This window comes from Sorghum bicolor, chromosome 9 (genome assembly GCF_000003195.3).
Source record: "Sorghum bicolor cultivar BTx623 chromosome 9, Sorghum_bicolor_NCBIv3, whole genome shotgun sequence".
NCBI lineage: Eukaryota > Viridiplantae > Streptophyta > Magnoliopsida > Poales > Poaceae > Sorghum > Sorghum bicolor.
Genome location: NC_012878.2, coordinates 45,311,259 through 45,332,789, shown reverse-complemented (window position 1 = coordinate 45,332,789; position 21,531 = coordinate 45,311,259). Strand labels below are relative to the sequence as shown.

At 41.7% G+C, this 21,531-nt stretch overlaps 2 protein-coding genes and 1 long non-coding RNA gene across 5 annotated transcripts; 2 read left to right on the top strand and 1 right to left on the bottom strand.

The window, feature by feature from the left end:
* Nucleotides 353-4,401, top strand: LOC8077902 (mitochondrial zinc maintenance protein 1, mitochondrial). The gene is made up of 2 exons (XM_002440929.2): nucleotides 353-700; nucleotides 4,033-4,401. The coding sequence occupies exons 1-2, from the start codon at nucleotides 451-453 to the stop codon at nucleotides 4,107-4,109; spliced, it is 327 nt and encodes a 108-aa protein (XP_002440974.1). The 5' UTR covers nucleotides 353-450; the 3' UTR covers nucleotides 4,110-4,401.
* LOC8077901 (putative E3 ubiquitin-protein ligase LIN-1) lies at nucleotides 10,089-19,068 on the top strand. Of its 2 annotated transcripts, XM_021447922.1 has the most exons (17): nucleotides 10,094-11,159; nucleotides 12,166-12,226; nucleotides 12,334-12,573; nucleotides 12,913-12,995; nucleotides 13,126-14,307; nucleotides 14,385-14,526; nucleotides 14,773-15,039; nucleotides 15,138-15,435; nucleotides 15,615-15,736; nucleotides 16,030-16,149; nucleotides 16,787-16,918; nucleotides 16,995-17,117; nucleotides 17,207-17,317; nucleotides 17,446-17,592; nucleotides 17,671-17,796; nucleotides 18,460-18,576; nucleotides 18,673-19,068. In XM_021447922.1, exons 1-17 carry the CDS (start codon nucleotides 10,441-10,443, stop codon nucleotides 18,688-18,690), a joined length of 4,008 nt encoding a protein of 1,335 aa, XP_021303597.1. In that variant the 5' UTR covers nucleotides 10,094-10,440; the 3' UTR covers nucleotides 18,691-19,068. The 2 variants fall into 2 exon arrangements, with proteins under 2 accessions (XP_021303598.1, XP_021303597.1); XM_021447923.1 differs by lacking the exons at nucleotides 16,995-17,117; nucleotides 17,207-17,317; nucleotides 17,446-17,592; ... (1 more) ...; nucleotides 18,460-18,576; nucleotides 18,673-19,068 and adding an exon at nucleotides 16,614-16,686 and having other exon boundaries at nucleotides 10,089-11,159; nucleotides 16,787-16,922.
* Nucleotides 11,606-12,975, bottom strand: LOC110430343. Of its 2 annotated transcripts, XR_002447794.1 has the most exons (4): nucleotides 12,837-12,975; nucleotides 12,641-12,770; nucleotides 12,072-12,550; nucleotides 11,606-11,936 (listed from the first exon to the last, which is right to left on the bottom strand). It is a non-coding gene; the product is annotated as an uncharacterized LOC110430343 (long non-coding RNA). The 2 variants fall into 2 exon arrangements; XR_002447793.1 differs by having other exon boundaries at nucleotides 11,606-12,550.

The following is a 21,531-nucleotide window of genomic DNA, read 5'->3' as shown; positions in this document are numbered from 1 at the left end:
AGGATCCAAACGAGTCTTAGGCCTTGTTCGGATGTTGTCAGATTCACCTTAATCCACATGTGTTGGAGTGGATTGAGGTGGAATTTAGTTAGTTCCACTCCAACCCACCTCAACACATGTGGATTTTTGATATGAGGGGTTTAAGTGAAAAAAACTCTCAGACGTTGGATCTAGATCATGTGGCCTTAATTGATGGTTGCATAGGTTGCACACGAAGCTGGGTTGCATATGACACGTTGCCACATATGAATCCACCAAACAAGGCCTTAAGTGTTTTTTTTTTCTTTTGACGGTAAAGATTCAGTTTTCCTTCAAAAATGTTTAAAGTTGCCAGGAAAGGCCTTCCTTCCTTCTTTATCAGGCAACCAGGGTATCCGGCTATCAGCCAACTCTTGGACCATCACGACGTCAGAGGGCCAGTCGCCCAGTCGACCTCTCTGCTCGCTGGAAATGGCGGCGGCGGCGGCGGAAGGTCTGGCTGCCTACCGGGCGGTGCTGCGGGCGGCGCGGCGGACGTTCGCGGGCGACCAGCTGATGCTGAAGGAGTCTGCGGTGGAGATCCGGCGCCGCTTCGAGGACCACCGTGGTCTAGCCCCGGGCTCCGACGAGGCAGCGCGTGCCCTCGCCGACGCCCGCGAGGCGGCGCACTTCATCACCCATATGATAGTCCAGGCCACACGCGCGCCTTCCGGATCTTTCGGTACGATTCGATGCTGCTTGCCAGTCACCCCTCTCTAGCGTCTCCTGTTCGTGATCTAGGGCTTCTAATTGGTTCGTAAAAAATTGGTAGTTGGTACTGCATTGGTCACCCATCCATTACGAATTGTACGGTCTGACCAGCCCGTTTGTGCGGCCTAACCAGCCTTATGCAGAAACATTTAGCTCATTTTCGTGCTATGAGGTAGGGTTTTGAGTAGGTGCAAATTAGATGTAAATAAATAGAGGCAAGAGCAGGAGGGTAACCACTAACAAGTTAGTCCATGATCTTTAAACTAGTTAGTACATAACATATAATCTACTAAATTTATCTCGATGAATTATAGCATCTCTTATATCTGCAGATGATTACTGTAGCAGTCCTGAGATTTCTAAATTGTTATGGCTGAGAGGTGCGAAATTACTAAAAAGAAGAGTGCCTATTGGACCTGCTATTTTTGAAGGGCCACTGGCACTTTACCATAGGAGATGTGATGAATCTTGAGGAGGCCTGTGGGATTAGCAAGTGCTAAATGTATTTGAACACAAACAGACTTAGTTGGTAATATTGTACACAAATTTTGTTGTGTCTATTGCAATTTTCACCATATACATAAAACAATAGTCTAACTCCATGGATTATTAACTATCTAGGACTTCAAATGCAACATTTGATGACATATCACTTAAGGGAGTACTTGAGTAGTTACAAAGAGCTCTGACAGTTTCTCTATGTATCACATGCATTTACATTAGCACAGTACATTGCTCATGAGAAATGAGGGCCTTCATACTAGATTGGCCTGCCTATGCATATTCTGATTTATTGCTTCACTTCTGGCTGGTAAATTTCAGTATGATGGATACAATGGTTGACTCAAAAACCTATGTAACATGTTGCTTACACAACATTTGCCATGTCTACAACTCCACAGCTTTTAGCTTTATCTGAACAGTAAACACTAGCCCCACAATCTTAGGCCTAAGTAATTTGGCATCGTTAAAGCCTTAGTTAGAGCCATGGAGCGCAAAATTACACAATCGCACAATAGACTCAAAGATGTAAGAGAGAGTTGTGCCTTTGCTTTTCTAAAAAAAGGCTTGACTCATGTCATTCTGAAAAAGAAGAGCAGGGATTAAGGTGCTCCAACATGATCTGTTATGTATTTGATTAATTACATCAAAACATGAATTTGGCACTGGAAGCCATCATTAAGGAATTCAGTGAGTTACTTCTGTAGGTATACCATGCAACTACTGAGTGTTCTCAATGACCAACAGCATCTTACTGTGTTCTGTATGCTCCAAGTTCTCCACATGTTTTCCAATTAGAGTCCAGCAGCTTCTCACACTGTGTGCGAACAAGTGCAGTTATCATGCACCTGGCAGGGCATGAGCTCATTTCTAAGATGCTCATAGCTCGCCCTTGAACTGTTGTTTAAGCTTTATGTTGGTGGAATACTAGGGACAGATGAATGATGTAAGTTTTGACTCCCAATTGCTGATCTGAATTAAGTAGACAAGTGCCATGAAGACTCCTTGCATAAACTAATTCACCAACATATTACCAGTGGGAACATATATCCCTTGGGCTTTGAATGCAAAAATGTAACAAATAGCTTGCTGAAAGTCTCCCTAGAAAGGATTCTTGTGGACCCTTTTTGTGAGTTAAAACATGTCATCTATTTGGCATCTATGATTTAAAAGTACAAGTCATTCAGCATTGTCTAGGGCATTTTGTCATGTACTTGATTGAAATGCCCTTTTTAATGTTTCAGAGAAGGTCACTACTCGAATGCCCACACAGTAAGTCAATAACATTAGATTTGTTTCGTCCTGTAGGACACAATCCAGATTTTGTATATATATATCCCTTCTTATCTTGCTGCATGGACGTGTATATGTATTTTAATTTTGGCGCAATCGTTATATTGGAAGATTTTATCCTATAGAGGGAAAGAGGAAGCCACAGTTTTTTCGTTTGGCAAATGAAAAGAACTATTTAGTGGCTGTCAACTTACCAATGGCATTTGTCTCGAACAAAATTTTAGAGTTGATTAATCGAAAGCATAGTATAGCAAGGCTGCAAGAGTTATACTGAGTAGATACTAGATGAAAATTGAGCTCTTAACTGAAGACCAGAGTGTCAGACTGTCAGAACTATTACAGTTATTCTGGGCATGATTTGTATAATGAATTGATTATTTTATTCCTTGATTAGGATAAATCCTTGCTATACTACAACATTTCATAACTGCTCAAGATAGAATATGTTACTTAACTTGTTTCCTTGCCCTTGGAAAGGCATTCAGTGCTTGGAATATGCCTGCATATTTTAAATGATGCTCTATGTATTTCAAACCTTTGATGTTTTATGAACTTCGGGCGTTTATTTTTATAGGAAAAATCCATTTTCACTAAAGTGACCCAATATCACAACATTAGAGGATTAAATGGACGAAACAATTACTCTAGGGAGGCATTCACTCATGCAATACTTTGGGGTTTTAAATTGACTCTTCCCATTCTTGTAAGTTGTATAAGTATGAACTCCCAATCTTTTAGTGTCTGGAACAATTTATTGGAAAGAGTAAAATCAGATCAAGTTTTTGTCTACTGAAACACAAAATCTTTTTTTTTTTTGAAGTGTACTATTTAGTCTCGTGACAAATGGGGTATTGTAAATTTATTGTCACCAATGTGTGGATGACAGTTTGGAGCATGCCACCTTTTTATGAATATGCAAGAGTGCACTAAGTGGAAGATGAAGAATCCAAGATCTGTTGATGGATTCATTGTATTCCTTAACCCTTTTTTGTCTTTAGCAAACAAGCAATCCGTTAGACATTACTACTGCTTGTTGCATGTGCTCCCAGGTGGACCGCTAGACCTCATCCCCTCCATTTCTTTGGAGAGGACTAATAATGAAAATCTGGTCTCTTTCTCGTATCAGCATCATAGCAGCAGTGGCCTGTCCTGAGAACTATGTCTCTGACAGCTTCATCGTTTGCAAAAACAGTCTTTCAATATTTTTTACCCAAACACAGAACACTTTCAATTGGTACCAGTTTATGCTGTGTTTACTGAAGTAAAGTATGGTAACCTTATATCACATAATAGTATATTAGTACGCTGATCCTTAAAACTAGCTATTGTTATATTTTATTATCTGGGATGTGCCATGAAGATTGCCCACATTTGATGTAAAAAATCTTTTTCAGTTTCATGTTTACATCGATAATTTTTTATTTTTACTTGTTCTTTTTTTTTGTACTTGTTTTTAAAGCTGCCTGGTCTATTATGATTGTTGTTGATCTGTACAATTCTGTTTTGCAGTTGTGAAGCCTGAGAGTGTTCATGCTGGAGCTACACTGGAGGTTCCTTCCGAGGAGATCCTTTCAAAGTTGAAATAGGGGAATTGAAGCGCTCGGCTGTTTGTTGAAGTAGGTCATCAATCACCATCTCCAGGCTAGTAAAATAAGATCAGTTTGCAGCGGTTGCTTCTTGTGTTGTATACTGGTGCATTTGGTAGCTTTCACACTTTTGCCTTTCTATTACTCACAGCATTTTGCTGCGCCAAGATACGGTGTGTGCGTTTGATGCAAAGTAGTTTTTGAAAATTGACTGGCCCTTGAGATTTTGAGAAATGACTGTATGATGAGGAATTATTATGCAAAAAAAGAAAAATAACAGGTTTGTTGGAGTTGTGCTGGTGTGGACTTGATCTTTTTTTTTTTTTTTTTGACAACAGACTTGATCATTGTTGGTGTGTTGTTGGCGAGAGCGTGAGAGAGAGAGAGACAGAGAGAGGTTGGAGACACGGGAAATACGGGTCCTCATTTTGTTGCGTCCTGTGGCCGGACGTTGAATTCAATCCAATCGAGCTTTGTATGTATGCATCTGCAGAATGGATGCAGCATTCGTGTCGTCCTTGCCTATCAAGCTATTGTGATGTTTTTCTGTCGCGCTCGCCTTACACCGTAGATCTCTATTTGTGTAGCGCACTGCTCTTGCACGTTGAGTGCGTTTTGGTTTTTATCGTTTGTATGTGTGCTATTATTTAGAAGGCGCTGAGCACGTATTTTTCAGTAAGATAAGAATGAGCTTTTTACAGCGACCCAAGGGAGGAGAAAACAGAAAGATAAAACGACGAGCGAGGTACGAGAAGATTAGGGTCCCATCCTATGTTATGTTTCTTCCAGTTTTCGTTGACCGGTGCCAAAAAATTTTGCTAGACAGGATGTGAAGGTCCCATGTTCTTGTGGTTCTCAGGCCACGTACTAGACCAGGTACCGGCCTGATGACTTGTAGTCGGGAGTGACCCGAAGCAGCCATTCATTAATTAATTATGATTCGGTGCATTCCGTTCCATTTTTTTTTCCCCCTGATATATTCGAGTGCCGTTGCAGCCAGGGAACTCGAGCCGTTGGAGCTTTCAGGACAGGATCACAAGAGGGTTTGAAGAAGCAGAGGCATAGCCCATGAAGACCTCCCTCCATGGCCATGCATGATGCATGGCTGTCCTCGGAACCCTGCACTCACACTGTGTTGATGAATCATTGCAATGCGGGAGGCAACAACAAATGCTCTGCAAGTCTCCTCCGTGCTTTTGCCATCTTCTGATCTTCTTCACTGCACAGGACACTGTACTGCGGCTTCCCTGAAACTGACGCTGTCACGAGCCTTTATGATCTCTGAATGAATGACGGGAGGGAGCCTTTGGTCGTTTCCTTAGGTCTCATGCGCCTAGAAACAATCTTGAGGCATAGGAGTACTGTATGTATGTTGTTCAGGCCTTGTTTAGTTTCGAAAACTGAAAAGTTTTCGGAACTGTAGCACTTTCGTTTTTATTTTACAAATATTATCCAATCATGAAGTAACTAGGCTTAAAAGATCCATCTCGTGATTTACAGGTAAACTGTGCAATTAGTTTTTATTTTCGTCTATATTTAATACTCTATGCATGTGCCGTAAGATTCGATATGACGGGGAATCTTGAAAAGATTTTGGTTTTTGGGATGAACTAAACAAGGCCTCAGTTTCAGGTAACAGTATCAGGAAGACTGTCTTTTTTTTTTTTCCTGTATGGCTGTATGTACATGCATGATTGATGATTCTTGCTGCTGTGTTTTACTACTACTCCTACAATGGAGATGGTGGGGATTTGACTGCCAGGTAGCACCGGGCTAGCTCTGGTATAGTGCCGCGGCGCCGCCCTGTCTCTGGGCATCTCTCTCCAGCGCAGACATGGTACGACACTGACACGTAAACTGCTAAATGCAGGAGTAGCATGCATTCTTCTCCCTGCTGTAATTCACTGTACATACACACACATGCATGGTTCCATCTTTGTTGTGTCTGTAGATAAGCTCAAGCGAACAAGCTAGTCATTCAACAATGTTTCCCTCGCAACAATTAGCAAATAGTACTTTTTAGTCATGATTTATGAGCCAATCACCGGCCGTGAACCATTCACACATGCACAGCCACACGGACAGAGTGTGTGTGAGAATGATCTATCCTCCTCGTCAGCAGACAGCTCCATGTCATGTGTGCTGTTCTGCACCCCAGATGCCACCGGGCAGGCAGCTCCACCATTCACCTGCCTGCCTGCTGCATCCACTCATGCATGTATGGAACCATCTCAGCCATGGAGGTAAGGCATGTGCTTCTGACTGAAGTGCATCGTCGTAGCATGCATTAGCATGTCACAAACTCACAACTCTCTGCATGCATGTTGCCAAGTTGCCACTGCCATGGAGGACTTGAGTTTTGGTGATTTTATAATTAACACCGTACCGTGGAATATATGTAAAACAGTGCCTCTGGAAGCACATATGTACCGTTGCATATATGCATGATTGTTTACCGGTAGTAAGGTACGACATCCATATGCATCTTCCAGAGTTGTTGTCTGCACTAATTTTATTATTATGTGTGAAAGATCGATGCATGCTTCGTTCGATCCGTGCAATGCAAGGTGGGCGTCGATCGATCGGTTGGTTGGGTCTTGTGACCCTTTGGAATGTTGCGCCGTGTAAAACTAATCCTGTTCTTTGGCCTCTTGTTGCTCTCTATGCGATTGGACACCACGCTCGTGACGCATGCCGCCGTGCCAGGCCAACAAGATGCATGCTGGCCAGCCACCACACCCTACCCCTTCCGATCCTCCCTTGCCTTGATCTTCTGTATACGTAGTACGTGCAATATATCATCAATCAGACAATCACCTCGTTGTTGGCTCCTTAATTAATGCTCTAAGGCAATGCAAAATACTTCCTCCGTCTATGAAAGAATCAATTTCTAGAATCCGTGGCAGTCAGATTTTTTAAAATTTGACTAAATTTATAGAAAAAAAGAGTAACAACATCTATGACATAAAATGTGTATCATATAAAAATATATTCTATGATGAATCTAATGATACTAATTTGATACCATAAATCTTAGCAATTTTTTCTAAAAAAGTTTAAAAAATTTAATTTAGAAGAGCTCTAGAAATTGACTCTTCATGGACGGAAGGAGTATACCTTATCAAGGATTTTATTATGTGATCAGCAGTCTAGTTTTTTTTTTTACAGGGGTGAAGCTAGCCAAGAAGAACAACAGCATCTAGGTCTTTTCACTACTGAAGAACGGTTAGTAATTAATGGCACTGACTTTGGGGGGAAAAGAGAGAGGAAGAAATACATGCATATAGGATGATGCAACAGAGTTGGTGGCCTCTCAAGATCTTCACAGAGCACAAAACAGATATAGTGTACCGTGTCCGTGTACATCCCCATCAGCACACATACATATATAGTACGCACCAGCCTGCATGCAGGTTGTTAGGATATACATTAACAACCCCTCTCCCAGCTTTGGACCGTACGTAGCTTGCAGAGACCAGAGAGAGCACCAGCAATAATTCAGTGGCTCAACAAGCTCGCTTGATCACGTACTACCCTTTTTGTGTGCATAGCATGCGTCCAAGATTGGAGCCTGGTGATGGCCATGGCATGCATGCACTCGTAGACAAGCTGCAACAAGACACCACGGCAAAGTGAAGGTGTAAAACCATCCTAGTCCTAGATAGGCTCTCCTAGCTAGCTATGGACCTTAGCTTGCTTGAATTCTTCCTCTTTATCCCCATTGGTCATTAACAATTGCAAACCGTATGTAGTGCCCCTGGGGTCATTTTGTACTATACAACAAGCCTTTTTCTGATCTGACCTCTTTGCGTTGCATAGATTTATAGTGACATGACCTTTTGGGTTCTGGTTTAATAATCATCCTTTTTTTTTTGAGAATTCATTTGACCAGAATGTTGAAGGACTTTGGGTATATGAAACCAGCATAGCATAAATACGTACTTTGGGCCGAGCATAAGGTCATCTTTAGTGGAGGTTTCATCGTCCAGTTTTCAATATATCCATATATTTAGAAACAGTGTAGAAGAGTTTCATCCCCCATGAAACTCTCTACTGACACGAAACTCTTATCAACTCTTTTTTCATTAATGCGATGTCACATCAGTATGTTTAATGTTTATGAAACTCTAATCAAACTCTATTGAAATTGGCCTAAGAGCAACTTTAGCAGTGGCTCTCATAACAGAGCCTCTATTTTCATTTGAAGGCTAGTCTCTCTACTTTTAAGGGTTTGATTCTTTTTTTTTTTTTGCGTGAACAAGTGGTAAAGAATACGATTTCACGGACCTATTCGATGGAGCGTCATTTCGACGGCCCAGATTGTCTGCTTGTGCCGTCCCTTTCCCGGTGAGCTGTTAAATACTGCAACGACGACGATGTATCACGCATGCATGTATGTACGTACTCCGCGTCCATGAAGAGTGTGAGTTCGATTTCAGAAATTCAATGTGATTCTGATCACACTGGACTGGATACACAAGTCGATCTGACAGCACAAGTTGGCGATCTCGACTTCTTTTTCTAGTTTAACAGACTGTGTTTGTATTTTTGTAATAACTAACTGCGTGGTAAAGATGTGGAATGTCTCATCTGTAGTCTTCTTGTTGCGACCTACTTCAGCATATTTGCAGCTTTGGACTAACTATTGGATCTTGTAGTCGGGACAGGCTTCAGTTAGCAGTAGTAGCCACAAAATCCGAGCCAAAGTATAAAGAACCTTATCTTGACAGTAGATCACACACATATAACTGTTAAATTAAATACTCTATTATCTAAGAAAATTTTCTCTATTTGATTGTTTGGATAAGTGACAATGGATTTGAACCCTCGCCTAATTCAAATTAATTAATTCAAAAACGATCTCGACTTTGGTGTGCTCTAAGGCCTTGTTTAGTTCCCAGAAAATTTTGCAAAATTTTTCACATTCCCTGTCACATCGAATCTTTAAACGCATGCATGAAGTATTAAATATAGACGAAAATAAAAAGTAATTGCACAGTTTGGTCGAAATCGACGAAACGAATCTTTTGAGCCTAGTTAGTCCATGATTGGACAATATTTATCAAATACAAACGAAAGTGCTACAGTGTCGATTTTGCAAAATTTTTCGGAACTAAACAAGGCCTAAGCATATATACATCTGCACATTTAGTCAGGGTCTATGCAGTGGATATGATATTGACAACCTCCATTTCGATAAGGAAAATATAACAAGCAAGAGTGTATATTCAATGAAAATGGCATTATATATATATATATATATATATATAACCAATAGTACGCCATCTGTTCCAAATTATAAGTCATTCTAAGAATCTTGGAGAGTCAAAGCATTTTCAAGTTTGACAAAAAATATAGAGAGAAATATAAAAATTTATGTCATAAAATAGGTACACTATGAAAATATAACTAACAAAGAATCTAATGATACTTAGTTGGTACCAAAAATATTATTATTTTGCTATATAAATTTGATCAAATTTAAAAAACTTTGATTCTTCAAGATTCTTGGAATGACTTATAATTTAGGACGGAGGGAGTATATAACATCAATTGCTATGCACTAATAAACGTAGTGCTAAAGAACCTGTGAAACAACGTGGATTCATCTATACAAGTTTTCTGCCTTAAGCACGCATGTAGTTTGATTAACTGTTGTTACTTGTTAGCCATAATAATCTATAAAGAATTACGTATGTATACATAAACGAAAGGAATACTTGTGTAGCTATAGTGCATGGCTTCTGGGCGTATTTAGGACTGCTTCGCTCCATATTTTTTTAGCACTGCTCCATGTTTTCTAGACAAACAATTTTAGTTCCATACACTCTGTTCAAGAAAAAATAGTGGAGTTATGAGAGCACAAAAAAAGGTGTTTCACAAACTTTAGGTTTTTATAGAGATGCTCTACGGTGGAGTTTATAAAGTAGAGTTTGTGGAGCTCAAATACGCCTCTAATCGAAGACAATTAGCATAATTAACAGTGTGAGTGTAACCCCCACTTCTCATTCAATGCCTCATATACTTTATATTATTATTAAATTCTTCACAACGCTCACGCACTCACGGGAAGATTTATAACCTCCCAATGGAAATCTCTCTCTCTCTCTCTCTCTCTCTCTGCAATCCACACTACTCCTAGCTTGCCTCCATGAAATCAAGAGGGGACGGACAGGGACCAGTTGCTCCCCATACCAAACCAAGATTGCCATGAACCACTGCAAACGAGGCTTCACTCACGCCACCACATCCTGTTCCTGGCGGTGGTGACGACGAGAAAGAGCTTGTTGCTGAGCACCGGCAGCATTGCGGGCGACACAAAAACACCGCAATGCCGACGGCACCAGCGGCGGTGCCGCCGCGCACTTGCATGGACTCCCTCATCGCCTTCCTCCACCACCACCTGCGAGCGCTCCTCGCCGACCCCGCCGCGCTGCACGCCACGCGCCGCCGCTGCCTCGCTCTGCTCACGCCTCCCCTGCGCCACCGTTGCCGTGACAACCTCTCCGGCGGCGGCCAGGAGGAGGAGAACAACGACGAAGACGACGACGAGGCCGTCCTCGCCGCGCTCCACGGCTCCATCGACGCGCTCCTCCCGTCATCGTCATCAGTCGTCGTCGACGGCGACGGCGCGGCGGCGGCCGCCGTCTGCCTTGCGGGCGTCGAGGAGGCGCTGCAGGCGCCCGCGCTGCTGCCGGAGCACGGCCAGACGGCGGGGCTGGACAACCGCCGCGTCGCCGCGTGCGCCTACTTCTGCCTCGCGCTCGTGCGGTGCGCCCAGGGGGACGCGTGGCAGATGGCCATGGACCTCCTGCAGGCCGTCGCCGTGTGCCCCGCCGCGGTGGCCGCCACCACCGCCCGCGACGACGGCGCCACCACCGGGCTCGTGCCGCGCGCGCTCTGGGAGGGGCTGTTCGACGAGGGCGTGCTCGCCAGGGCCGGCGCCGGCGGCGCCGGCGAAGACGACGCGGCGCGCCGCGCGGCCAGGCGTTACAAGGACTGGCTCATGTACTACAAGGTCGTCGCCGCCGACGGCGCGCAAAATGGCGGGTGAGTCAGTCAGTCCAAGAAAACAGGGAACTATAGTTTACCGCGGCAGTTATAACGGCATACGTATACATATCCTTATTACCTGGGAGTGACGCTGCATGACACGCTGATGCGGTCACTGTGGAAATTCAAAAAAAAAGATAACTTTTCACGACAGGCTGATAGGATTATGATGTGCTGGGCTGCTAAAGTTTTTTTCTCTGTTGGTTTTTTTTTTGGCTATATGCATGCCTTTTTCTCCATGATTACTTTGACCTTTTCTTTTAGACCCTTTTCTCCATGCTATTTCCCCCAATGGCTTCTTTTCATGCAAAGAAAAATGAAGGAGAGGTTTTATACATAAATGCCATCGCTGTAATTTGCTGATAAAAGAGAAAATATTGAAACAGCATAAGGAAATCTTAAAGTATGCAAATTCTCAAATTATGAGCAAAATGCTACACTAATTCCTTAATCCAAACCAACACAATAGGTGCCTTTTACTTGAATAATTAATTCTTATTTTCTGAAACAAAAAAAAAATCTTTCACAAAATACATGTGAAGTAAAAGACAGCACTTTCCAGAGTCAATTTAAGCAAAAAACGGAAAGATCAGAGCTCTCTCTTTTCCAAAAGGGGATCTAAAGGCAAAATGCCACACACCTTTTTGCCCAATGCTATCTTCACATTCCCTGGGCTAATATCCCTGGAGCAAAAAGCTGGGGACAAAGATTCTCCACTTCCGGCTTGAGACAAGCATGTACACAAAATCATCCTGGTCCACTGCAAATGCATGCCTGCAGAATGATACCACCATCTAGAGAGATCATCTTCAGTACTGCTGCATTGTCTAATGTCTACAGCTATAAATAGTTTAAATAGCCAATAGGTGAAATCATGCTGTCAGTGTAGTTGCTGCATTGTCAATATACCTGTCTACGCAGTAGTGCTTCTGTAGGTATATAGAAAAGAAAGGCACAGTTGTCTCACTCTCAGAACTCTGAAGATATATACTTCCATGAGCAGGTGTCTTCAGGCAGGAAGATCTGGAAGCCCTTCCATTTCGAGATGGTTGAATTCTTCGGAGGTAAGTATCATATGCTGTATACATGTCTGCAAATGTTGTTGTGTGTGCATACAAGAGTTGATCTGACCTGCATTTGAGAACTGATAGTGAATCTGGCATTGTTGCAGGACAGAACGAACCATTCAGTTGATCGTGAAGGAATTAGCACGGTCTCTGCATCAAAATCTGGTGTTCATGGGTTTGCCGAGCTGAAGGACTTTCTCAGCATTGCAGATCAAGATTTCCAGGAAGATACCAAAGGGAGTTCTGATAGCAGGTGCCTCCATGAGATGCTCCAGGAGTCCCAGTCTGATTCGCCTGTTTCCTTCTACTCACATCTTGATTCTAGTGAAGAAAGTGATAGTGAGGTAAAACATACTCGACTCTAGCATTCAAAGCTTCATTGCAAATTATACTGGTGAAGGGATAAAATACCATTTTCAGTAGATGAACTTCACTTTTCTTGTACCACATTTATCAGCAGTACAGTTTTAGTGTTTTACACCATTCATCCATGTGAATTATCATCACAAAGTCGAAAGTCCGAATGATTAGAGATACATGCCTACAGAGACCAAAGATTTGTGTTAATGGAGAACTAAAAACTGGATATGTTGTTAAAAAAAATTACCGAAATTGTTGCCTGGACTCTGTATATGTGGTGGGCTTCAATCCTTAGATTTAAATGGCCTTTAATTCGTCTGAAGCAGGCAGCTCCATATGACAAAGGCAGGTCAGCAAAGATCATGCCCATAGATGCAGATTTCTTGGCAGCTAAACTCCATGAAAGGTACTCCATTTGACATTGTTTGTGGCACTTTTTTCTTTCGCAAAAGTGCCTAGCACGACATTGTCTGTGGTACTGTTTCCTGAGCTGCCTAACCTCAAATTTCATTGTTTTTGGTACCATCTTTGCTTAGATCAAACCACAACAAGAATCTGACGTGGTGCACATCTCCTGAAAATGCAATGATATACGCTCCAGAATCTCCAATGTACAAGGTAGATGACCATGAGATGAAATCAAACTGCTTGCAATCAAACAGATCTCATGGCTCACTGAATAATCTATCAAATTCGGTCCTGGAGCTGAAGAATGCTGACTCATACTCCACATCCAACTATTCTGCCAAGGATGCCATGTTTCCGCAGTGCTCGCCGAGGTACGATCTCAGATGCTTCAGCACCTTCTCAACCAAATTCATCAAGAAAAGTTCCCTGTCCGATCTAGTCTCCAGAGGAAGCATGAGCAGGAAATTCAAGACTTCCACAACCAGTGATGATTGGAGTGATGTCAGCTCGCGCTGGGGAAAGGACAGTCAGGTAGATTTTCTTGAGAGGTTCGAGAAGGCAGTATCAAGACTATTGATTTCAGATGGACTAGAAAGCTGCCTAGATGCTGGCTCTGAGGTCACAACTATATGGCAATTACTGAACAACACTTCTGAGGCAAGACACAATTCATCAGTTAGGCAAGATATCCTTGACCAGCTGCTTGACAGCATTTCCACATCAAAAAAGGACAAAGTGGTCAGGGCATCAGTCTATGTTCTGCTGCTCATGATATCTGAAGATAGAAATATGATGAGAGGCATCAAGAGGAAGGACTTCCATTTATCTAACTTAGCCATTGCATTGAAGAGAGATGTACATGAAGCAGCCATTCTGATATATCTGTTGGATCCTACACCTTTAGAGATAAAAAACTTGGATCTGTTGCCCTCGCTTCTACATGTTGCTTGTAACTCAGGCACCCAAAAATGGCCTGCAATGCTTCCACTGACACCGACATCAGCATCAATAGCTCTCATTGAGATCTTAGTGACAGCATTCGACTATGTAACAAACAATGTCCACTTGGCTTCCCTCAGCTCTCCTCCTATTCTGTCTAAGCTTGTAGATGTTGCAAAGAACCACAACTTGGAGGAAGGTGTAGCCCTGGCAGCTATTCTCATCAGATGTGTACGTCTCAATGGTAACTGCAAGAAGTTCTTATCACAGGCTACTCCAGTGGACCCATTCCTTCACCTTCTGAGACGGAAAGAGCACCGTGCCAAGTGTGCTGCACTTGAATACTTCCATGAGATTCTACAGATTCCCAGGTATGGTGCACATCCTGTAAAGAACTACTCCGTTATATACTCATCTGAATAACTTATTGAATTGTGCAAACTTCCAGGTCCTCAGCAAACTCTCTGCTTGAAGAAATACGACGGCAAGGTGGCATTGCAATTATGCACACACTGATGGTCAGCCTCCATCAAACTGAACCTGAACATCGGGTTTTAGCAGCTAGCCTTCTCCTGCAATTGGATATGATGGTACATACACTGTTTGCTACCCAGATACCCCTAATCAGAATAAGCATTTACTGTATAAACCACAAATAAATTTTGTAAACAGAAAAGCAAAAAAAATTTTTGTTTGACCCACATACCTATATGTTTTTCATGGTTTCACCAATGCTTCAAAAACACAACATAAAGGCATTCATTGTTGTTATTATTATTAACTATTTAATATTATTATTAACATTGCAAGTAACCTCACAATATCTGAAACAGCAGGTTTCATATTCCTTTTGGCAGGAGAGATCAGATGGCAGGAGTGTGTTCCAAGACGAAGCAATGGAAGTCCTGTTGGACTCTCTATCATCTCAAGAAAATAGTAGAGTACAGGCACTATCAGCATGTTTTCTGTCAAACCTTGGAGGGACTTATTCCTGGTCAGGAGAATCGTACACTGCAGCATGGCTCACAAAGAAAGCCGGTCTCACATCAACATCACAAAGAAATACAATCAGGAACATCGACTGGCTTGATTCTTGCCTGCAGGTTAAGTATGAAAACATTCTTTCATTTGGAAAATATAGAAAAAAAACATAGCTTAATGGTAAGGTACATAATAATAACAATGGTGACACATGATGCAGGATACAGAAATAAGCACATGGAGCAATAAATCTGCACGAGCGATTATTAAAATAGGAGTACCGTTTATCAGCGCTTTAGCCAAAGGAATGCAAAGCAAGGTGAAGGGAACCTCACAGGATTGCCTCATATGCAGTGCATGGCTCGGAAGCGAGCTGGCTGCCCTTGGTGAAAATGCCATAAGATATTCTGCTTGTGAGATCTTGTTGCATGACATAGCAAGTCACCTTCATCCAGGAAATGAGCTTGACGAAAGGGTTCTAGCATGCATGTGTCTCTATAATTACACCTCTGGAAAAGGTAAATAGTACATCATCACTATCTTCTATCCAGTTACAATTAAATGGTTTTGGTATTTAGTACAATTCAATAGGTATTTTGCACATCTTAAAGACTTTTGGAACATAAACATCCAATCTAAAGATGAAGGAAAGCTCCAAGCATTATAATTTATACAAGTTACCATTTTTTAATAACAGGAAAGCAAATGTTGATGAGCTTGTCAGAGGGTTCCCGAGAATCTCTTAGGAGGCTTTCATCATTCACATGGATGGCTGAGGAGTTACTTCAAGTTACAGATTATTTTCTTTCCAGCAAACCAGTGAGTATTGTTGGATTTGAGCTCCTTCACTTTCCTAGTTTGTTTCATACTACCCCTGTTCCAGAAAACAAGGCATGCCATCCTAAGTAACAGCAAGAACAGACCATCAAGTAGATCTTCTTATACTGGGAGCTAAGAGCCTAAGATTATATCTAATCAAAAGTTCTTTAAGATTGCTATTATTAATTTCAGAAGCTATGCTGAGATAATTATTATAACAACATTTCTAGCTATTCCTTTGTGAGAAATGTTTCTTAAACATAAGAAATAATTATCTGATATTGTCAGTGCAGCGTGTATCATGTGTACATACACAAATTCTAGAAATTGGACAACCAGGCAATGGCGCAGCAACTGCTATAGCATTCTTCAGAGGGCAGCTTTTTGCTGGTTATTCTAATGGCACCATCAGGGTAATGATATATTCTATATGTCTGAATTAAAATCATAACCATAGTTTCAAATTTCCCATACCTACAAAATTAGCTCAAAATCTCTTGAGTAAAAGAAGTTACTTAGAAGGAACCCTTTTTTAGAAGGAAAATCATATGGCGGCAAGGGGGGCTGGCGCCCTCGTTAGCCAAAGGACAAAAATACCATGTTAAAATGTTTCAAAAATTATGTATGTAGTACACCTAAAGTTAAGTGCAGCCGCAACAATTCAGATTGAAATTGATCTTTGATACTGAGATTAAAAAACACAGAAGTGTCACTGTCAGCACATGATGAACAGTGCCAGATTGATTGCTTGTCTATTTTGTTTCTTGGCATCTAGGATGAATTTCAAACTGAATTGTTGCGTCTATACTTAACTTTATGTGTACTACATACATGATTGTTGTGATGATTTTTGAAACATTACAACATGGTATTTTAGCTAAGGAGGGCGCCAGCCCCCTGCACACCAAATCTGCACTCATTTTAGAAAGACTCAAGGGACTAGGAAAAAGGTAGAAACTCTGTACTGATACAGCAAGTTCATTGCTTCAGTTAATGCAGTAGTCTTTACATAACTAAAAAAAATTCCTAATACTCAGGTGTTCTCTGCAGGCATGGGACATAAAAGGCCAGAGAGCAGTAATCATCAGGGAGGTAAAAGAGCACAAGAAGGCGGTGACTTGTTTTGCACTATCAGAAACTGGGGAGAACCTCCTGAGTGGATCAGCAGACAAATCTATTCGGGTAACCAACTAACTGCAGTGCTAAAACCACAAAAGAAAATTAATTGTGGGTTGTTAAATTAAAATATCATTTGCAGGTATGGGAAATGGCACAGCGCAAGCTAGAGTGTGTGGAGATGATTCAGATAAGAGAGGCTGTACAAAAGCTTGATATTTGTGGTGACAAAGTTCTTGTACTTGCACAGAACAACGTTTTCAAGGTACTTACTGATTTACTATGCACTTGGTGATTGTCTCAACAAATGGAACACATAACAATAATGGTGTTTTTACTTTGCTTCTGTCACAGTTCTCTAGTGCATCAAGAAGCAGCCAAACATTTTACAGGAGCAAGCATGTCAAATCTCTAGCTGTATATCAGGGAAAAGCTTACCTTGGATGCAAAGACTCAAGTATACAGGTTAGTTTTTTTTGTTACAAAAGCACGTAATAGTATCTTCGATCACTATGTCTAAAGAGAATGGCTTGTGTTACAAGTCAGAAACGTTTACAACACATATATGTCTCTAATAAGAACGATTGTCACAGGAACTAGACGTGTCAGTTGAATCCAACATTGAGATAAGGGCACCTAGAAGAAGCTGGATGATTAGCAAACAATCCATTAGCTCCATTGTTGTATACAGAGATTGGATGTACTGTGCCGGTGGTCAGGTCGAAGGATCAGCCTTAAAGGTAAAATGAAATGATCAAACTTGACCTCTTTAAGCTATGAGATGAAAAGAAATGTGAAATTTTTTGAACTGTTTCCAGGATTGGAAGAAACGATGCAAACCTAATATGACCATGCCAATACCAAAGGGAACAAGTGTAGAGGCCATGGAAGTAGTGGAAGATTTCATCTACTTGAACTGCAGTAGAAGCCCTAGTATCATTCAGGTGACATGAATTTCTTTCCTTTTTTCCATCTGAGCTACACTAATTTATGGAAAAAGAAAAAGACAGGATAATTCCAGTGCTTGAGCACAATATACTACCAGAAGATCTGTATCTGATGACAAAATTTTTCAGTCTGAACTCACTGAAAGTTGTTGGCCGGTCCATTGCAATTGCATGCCTGATACCTAATGGAAGTAACATTTAGGACTCACTATCAAGAACCAGGAACCAAAACTCTATGTTTCGAGACGAGCATCTATAGTTTTTTTTATTTAATCAAAGTATATAAGCTGTAGCGTGTGTGTTCTTTTAAACCAATCAAGAAAGAGAGCTGTCGATTATATTAAAAAACGAGATTCAACCTAGGAGGACTAGGTGGTTTTTCATTAATCATTAAGAAGAGAAATAGGCACCCAAATTCAGTCCAAGAGTGGACTTGAACCTGGGTGGTTGGGTGCATGACCACACCTCTCACCCAACCAGTTGAGCTAGGCTCACTTCCTTATATTAAAAAGAAGAAACCTAGATTGGGTAATACAGCGAACAACAAGACCTCAAAGGGTCTAGCAACAACACAACTGAGGCAACTAAAATAGAAGCTATTCCTTGGACCACAAAATACAGGATTCACGAGTCCTGATTCTGCTTCTGAATTTATGATAGATATGGTTGAGAGAGAAGCAGCAGAAAGTAGGAAGGCTATCTGCAGGAAGCAAGATAACGAGCTTGTTCACTGCAAACGACATGATTTTCTGTGGTACAGAAACTGGGTTAATTAAGGTCAGTAACAGCCGAATTAATCTTGAGAACTGACACTTATGCTTCTCTGAGGATAACGTAATGTGAAACAAAAATTTCTTGCAAATGTACCTACAGGCCTGGATACCGTTGTGAAGAGTCGAAGCAAAAAGGAGCAGGTGGAAGGCCCAATCTTGTAAATGCAAAGGAAAGCTACAGTGTACAGGAAACATGAAAAAGAGGAGCATACCATCGTACAAGCCCTCAGGACACAACACAGCAGCACAGTTCGTGCATAAACTCCATGATCAGCAAGTTGTTCAAAATAATGAGTAGTAGGTTCATGATGTAAATACTAACTAGTGTGTGCGTGTCTGTTTTAGTTTTGGGAAGGGGTGAGTTGTGAATGTTAATAAAGGGTAGGGTAACTTAGATCTACATATATATACTTGTGCAATACTATCCTAGAATTGGAATTTTAAGAGAACACTACATACTACCTCGGGTGACAAAAAGAGATGTCATTTTGGACAATGACAAGCCTTCAAAGTTTTGTTCTTTTTGCTTCCATTAATTTATAGTGGAATACGATCATGGAACAATTGTTGAAACAATACTCAGCATATGATTTCCATTCCTAACATCTTAAAAATATGTTGGTAGTACCAGAATTCTGACTTGATATATGTAGATAAAAATAGTTTTGCAGGTCTATTTGGACGGGATAGCAACACGGATAAACTTTGAACAACATGGTATATGCAAAAGAAAAAAAAAAAGAAGAGTGACGGGTATCATTGCCGATTTTAGTGAAACATGTAAGAATCCACATGTCATTGGGGGCAAAATATTCGGACACCTAGGACCGTACCTGCAAGAGACTCAAGGGTACTCCCTCCACCCACAAAAGAATGCAATTCTCGCTTTTCAAGAAGTCAAACAATTTAAAGTTGGACTAAAATTATATAAAAATATACTAAGATTTATGAGACAAAATAAGTATCGTTAAATTGATTATGAAATATATTTTCATAGTATATCTAGTTGGAGACATAAATGTTAATATTATTCACTACAAACTTGGTCAAAGTTAAACTGGTTTGACCTGCCCATAACTCATAGTTGCATTCTTTTGTGGACGGAGTGAGTAACTAATAAGCCATGGGACCTAACTTTGTGCTCTGCTTTGTTTGGACAATGTTAACGAAGTACACTACATTGAAAAGTGTACAGTCTGTTAGAAGTGTTGTGGGGACGTCAGTTTTGAAACATTAGCAGCAGCTCTGCCATATACCACATTAGAAGGGGAGGAGGTCCAAGTTTTTGCAAGGTTTTACGTACCAAAGAGGAGGAGGGCGGGGCGCCATTATGACATGACATGACATTAGCATAAACAAACTGATTGAAGACAAGAAGGTTTACAAACCTGAGGTGAGGCCCCCCGCGCGCTGCCGGAACAACGGTCTTGCCCCCCCCTTTGGCGCATTTGGACGAGCACCTTGCGGGCACAGTTGTTTCCGTTCCCCCGGCCATGCCCGTGCGCCATGCGGGGGTTGTTTCCTTCGTGCTCTGCGGCCGAAACTCCCCATTCCTCGGATGGACGGCAAAGAGACAGGTGGGGAGCACCGGCATGAGCTGGCTGTGCTGTCATGGCCCGCGCCGCCGTGAGTGACCAAGCAAACGTGCGTGTAGGAGGAGGAGGAGGAGGAGCACGCTGCACGCGCGCATATGGGTTGCCTGCCTGTCGTGCAACGCAACGTGTGTCATGCGCAGCTGCCGATTGCTGCCGTGCCGAGTCGGTTTCGTTTCCTGTTTCCGTGTGACTTGACTGGTTGTGGTTGGTGAATGATGATGCCTGCCTGCCGCGTTGTCGTGCATGGCAGATGTGCAGTGCACGGCTTGTCACTTGTGTGCTTTCTTTGTTGCGCGCACGGAAGGTATTATTTGCTGATTTGTTATAAGAGAAAAATATTATTAAATATTTGATAAATTTAACTGATAAATTCAAACAAACAAGTTAATATAGCACCTATAACAATTACATACAGTACAATAGTATTAGTTATATTTCTCAAAAAGTCCATCCTTGCTAGCTAGCGATGACCAGCGATCGACGATGTGGGCAAGACATCGATGTAGAGTAGTGTGTGTGTGTGCGCATACATGGTATGCTATACGGTCAGTCAGCAAGCGAGGCCTAACCTCTTGCGTCTGTCGTCCTTGCCGCCTAACATTTGATGAAGATCGAAGCACGAACGAACTATAACCGTAGCAAGCGAGGCCTAACCTTTGCCATGCATGTCTCCGTCTACTGTAGTGGTACAGCTGAAGCTGATAGCTTCCTGAATTTCCTCCGGCTTGGACGCTTGTGGTGTGGTGTGCAGGATGCCAGGACGACAACCCAACCCAACCCATGTTATGTTAATACTATAATTAATATAAAGTCAAAGACTGTACTATCAGCTACCGAACAGTAGGAGCACAACTCACCAAACTGATGGTGACCACGACGACGACGATACTATTATGTCCTGCCGCACAGAAACTGAAATTCTCGTGTGCCCAGGCCTGGTTTGGCAGATTCAGGTGCGTGCATTGTCTTGCCTGCAACTGCAGAGTGCCGCTCCACGCGCCACCAACTACTTGGGTCTTGTTTTAGTTTAAAAAAAATTTGCAAAATTTTTCATATTTTCCGTCACATCAAATCTTGTGGCACATGTATGAGTTATTACATATAGATAAAAATAATAACTATTTGTACAGTTTGTATGTAATTTGCGAGACAAGTCTTTTGAGTCTAGTTAGTCCATAATTGAATAATAGTATTTGTCAAATACAAACGAAAGTATTACGATGTCTATTTTGTAAAAAAAAAAAAAGAATTAAACAAGGCCCAACATCAATACTTCCCATGCCTTGTCATGTGCCGGCATATGCTTGCTCCTAATTGCTTGTTACTGCCTGTCTGCCTCCTCCTCCATCGAGATCGAATGATGG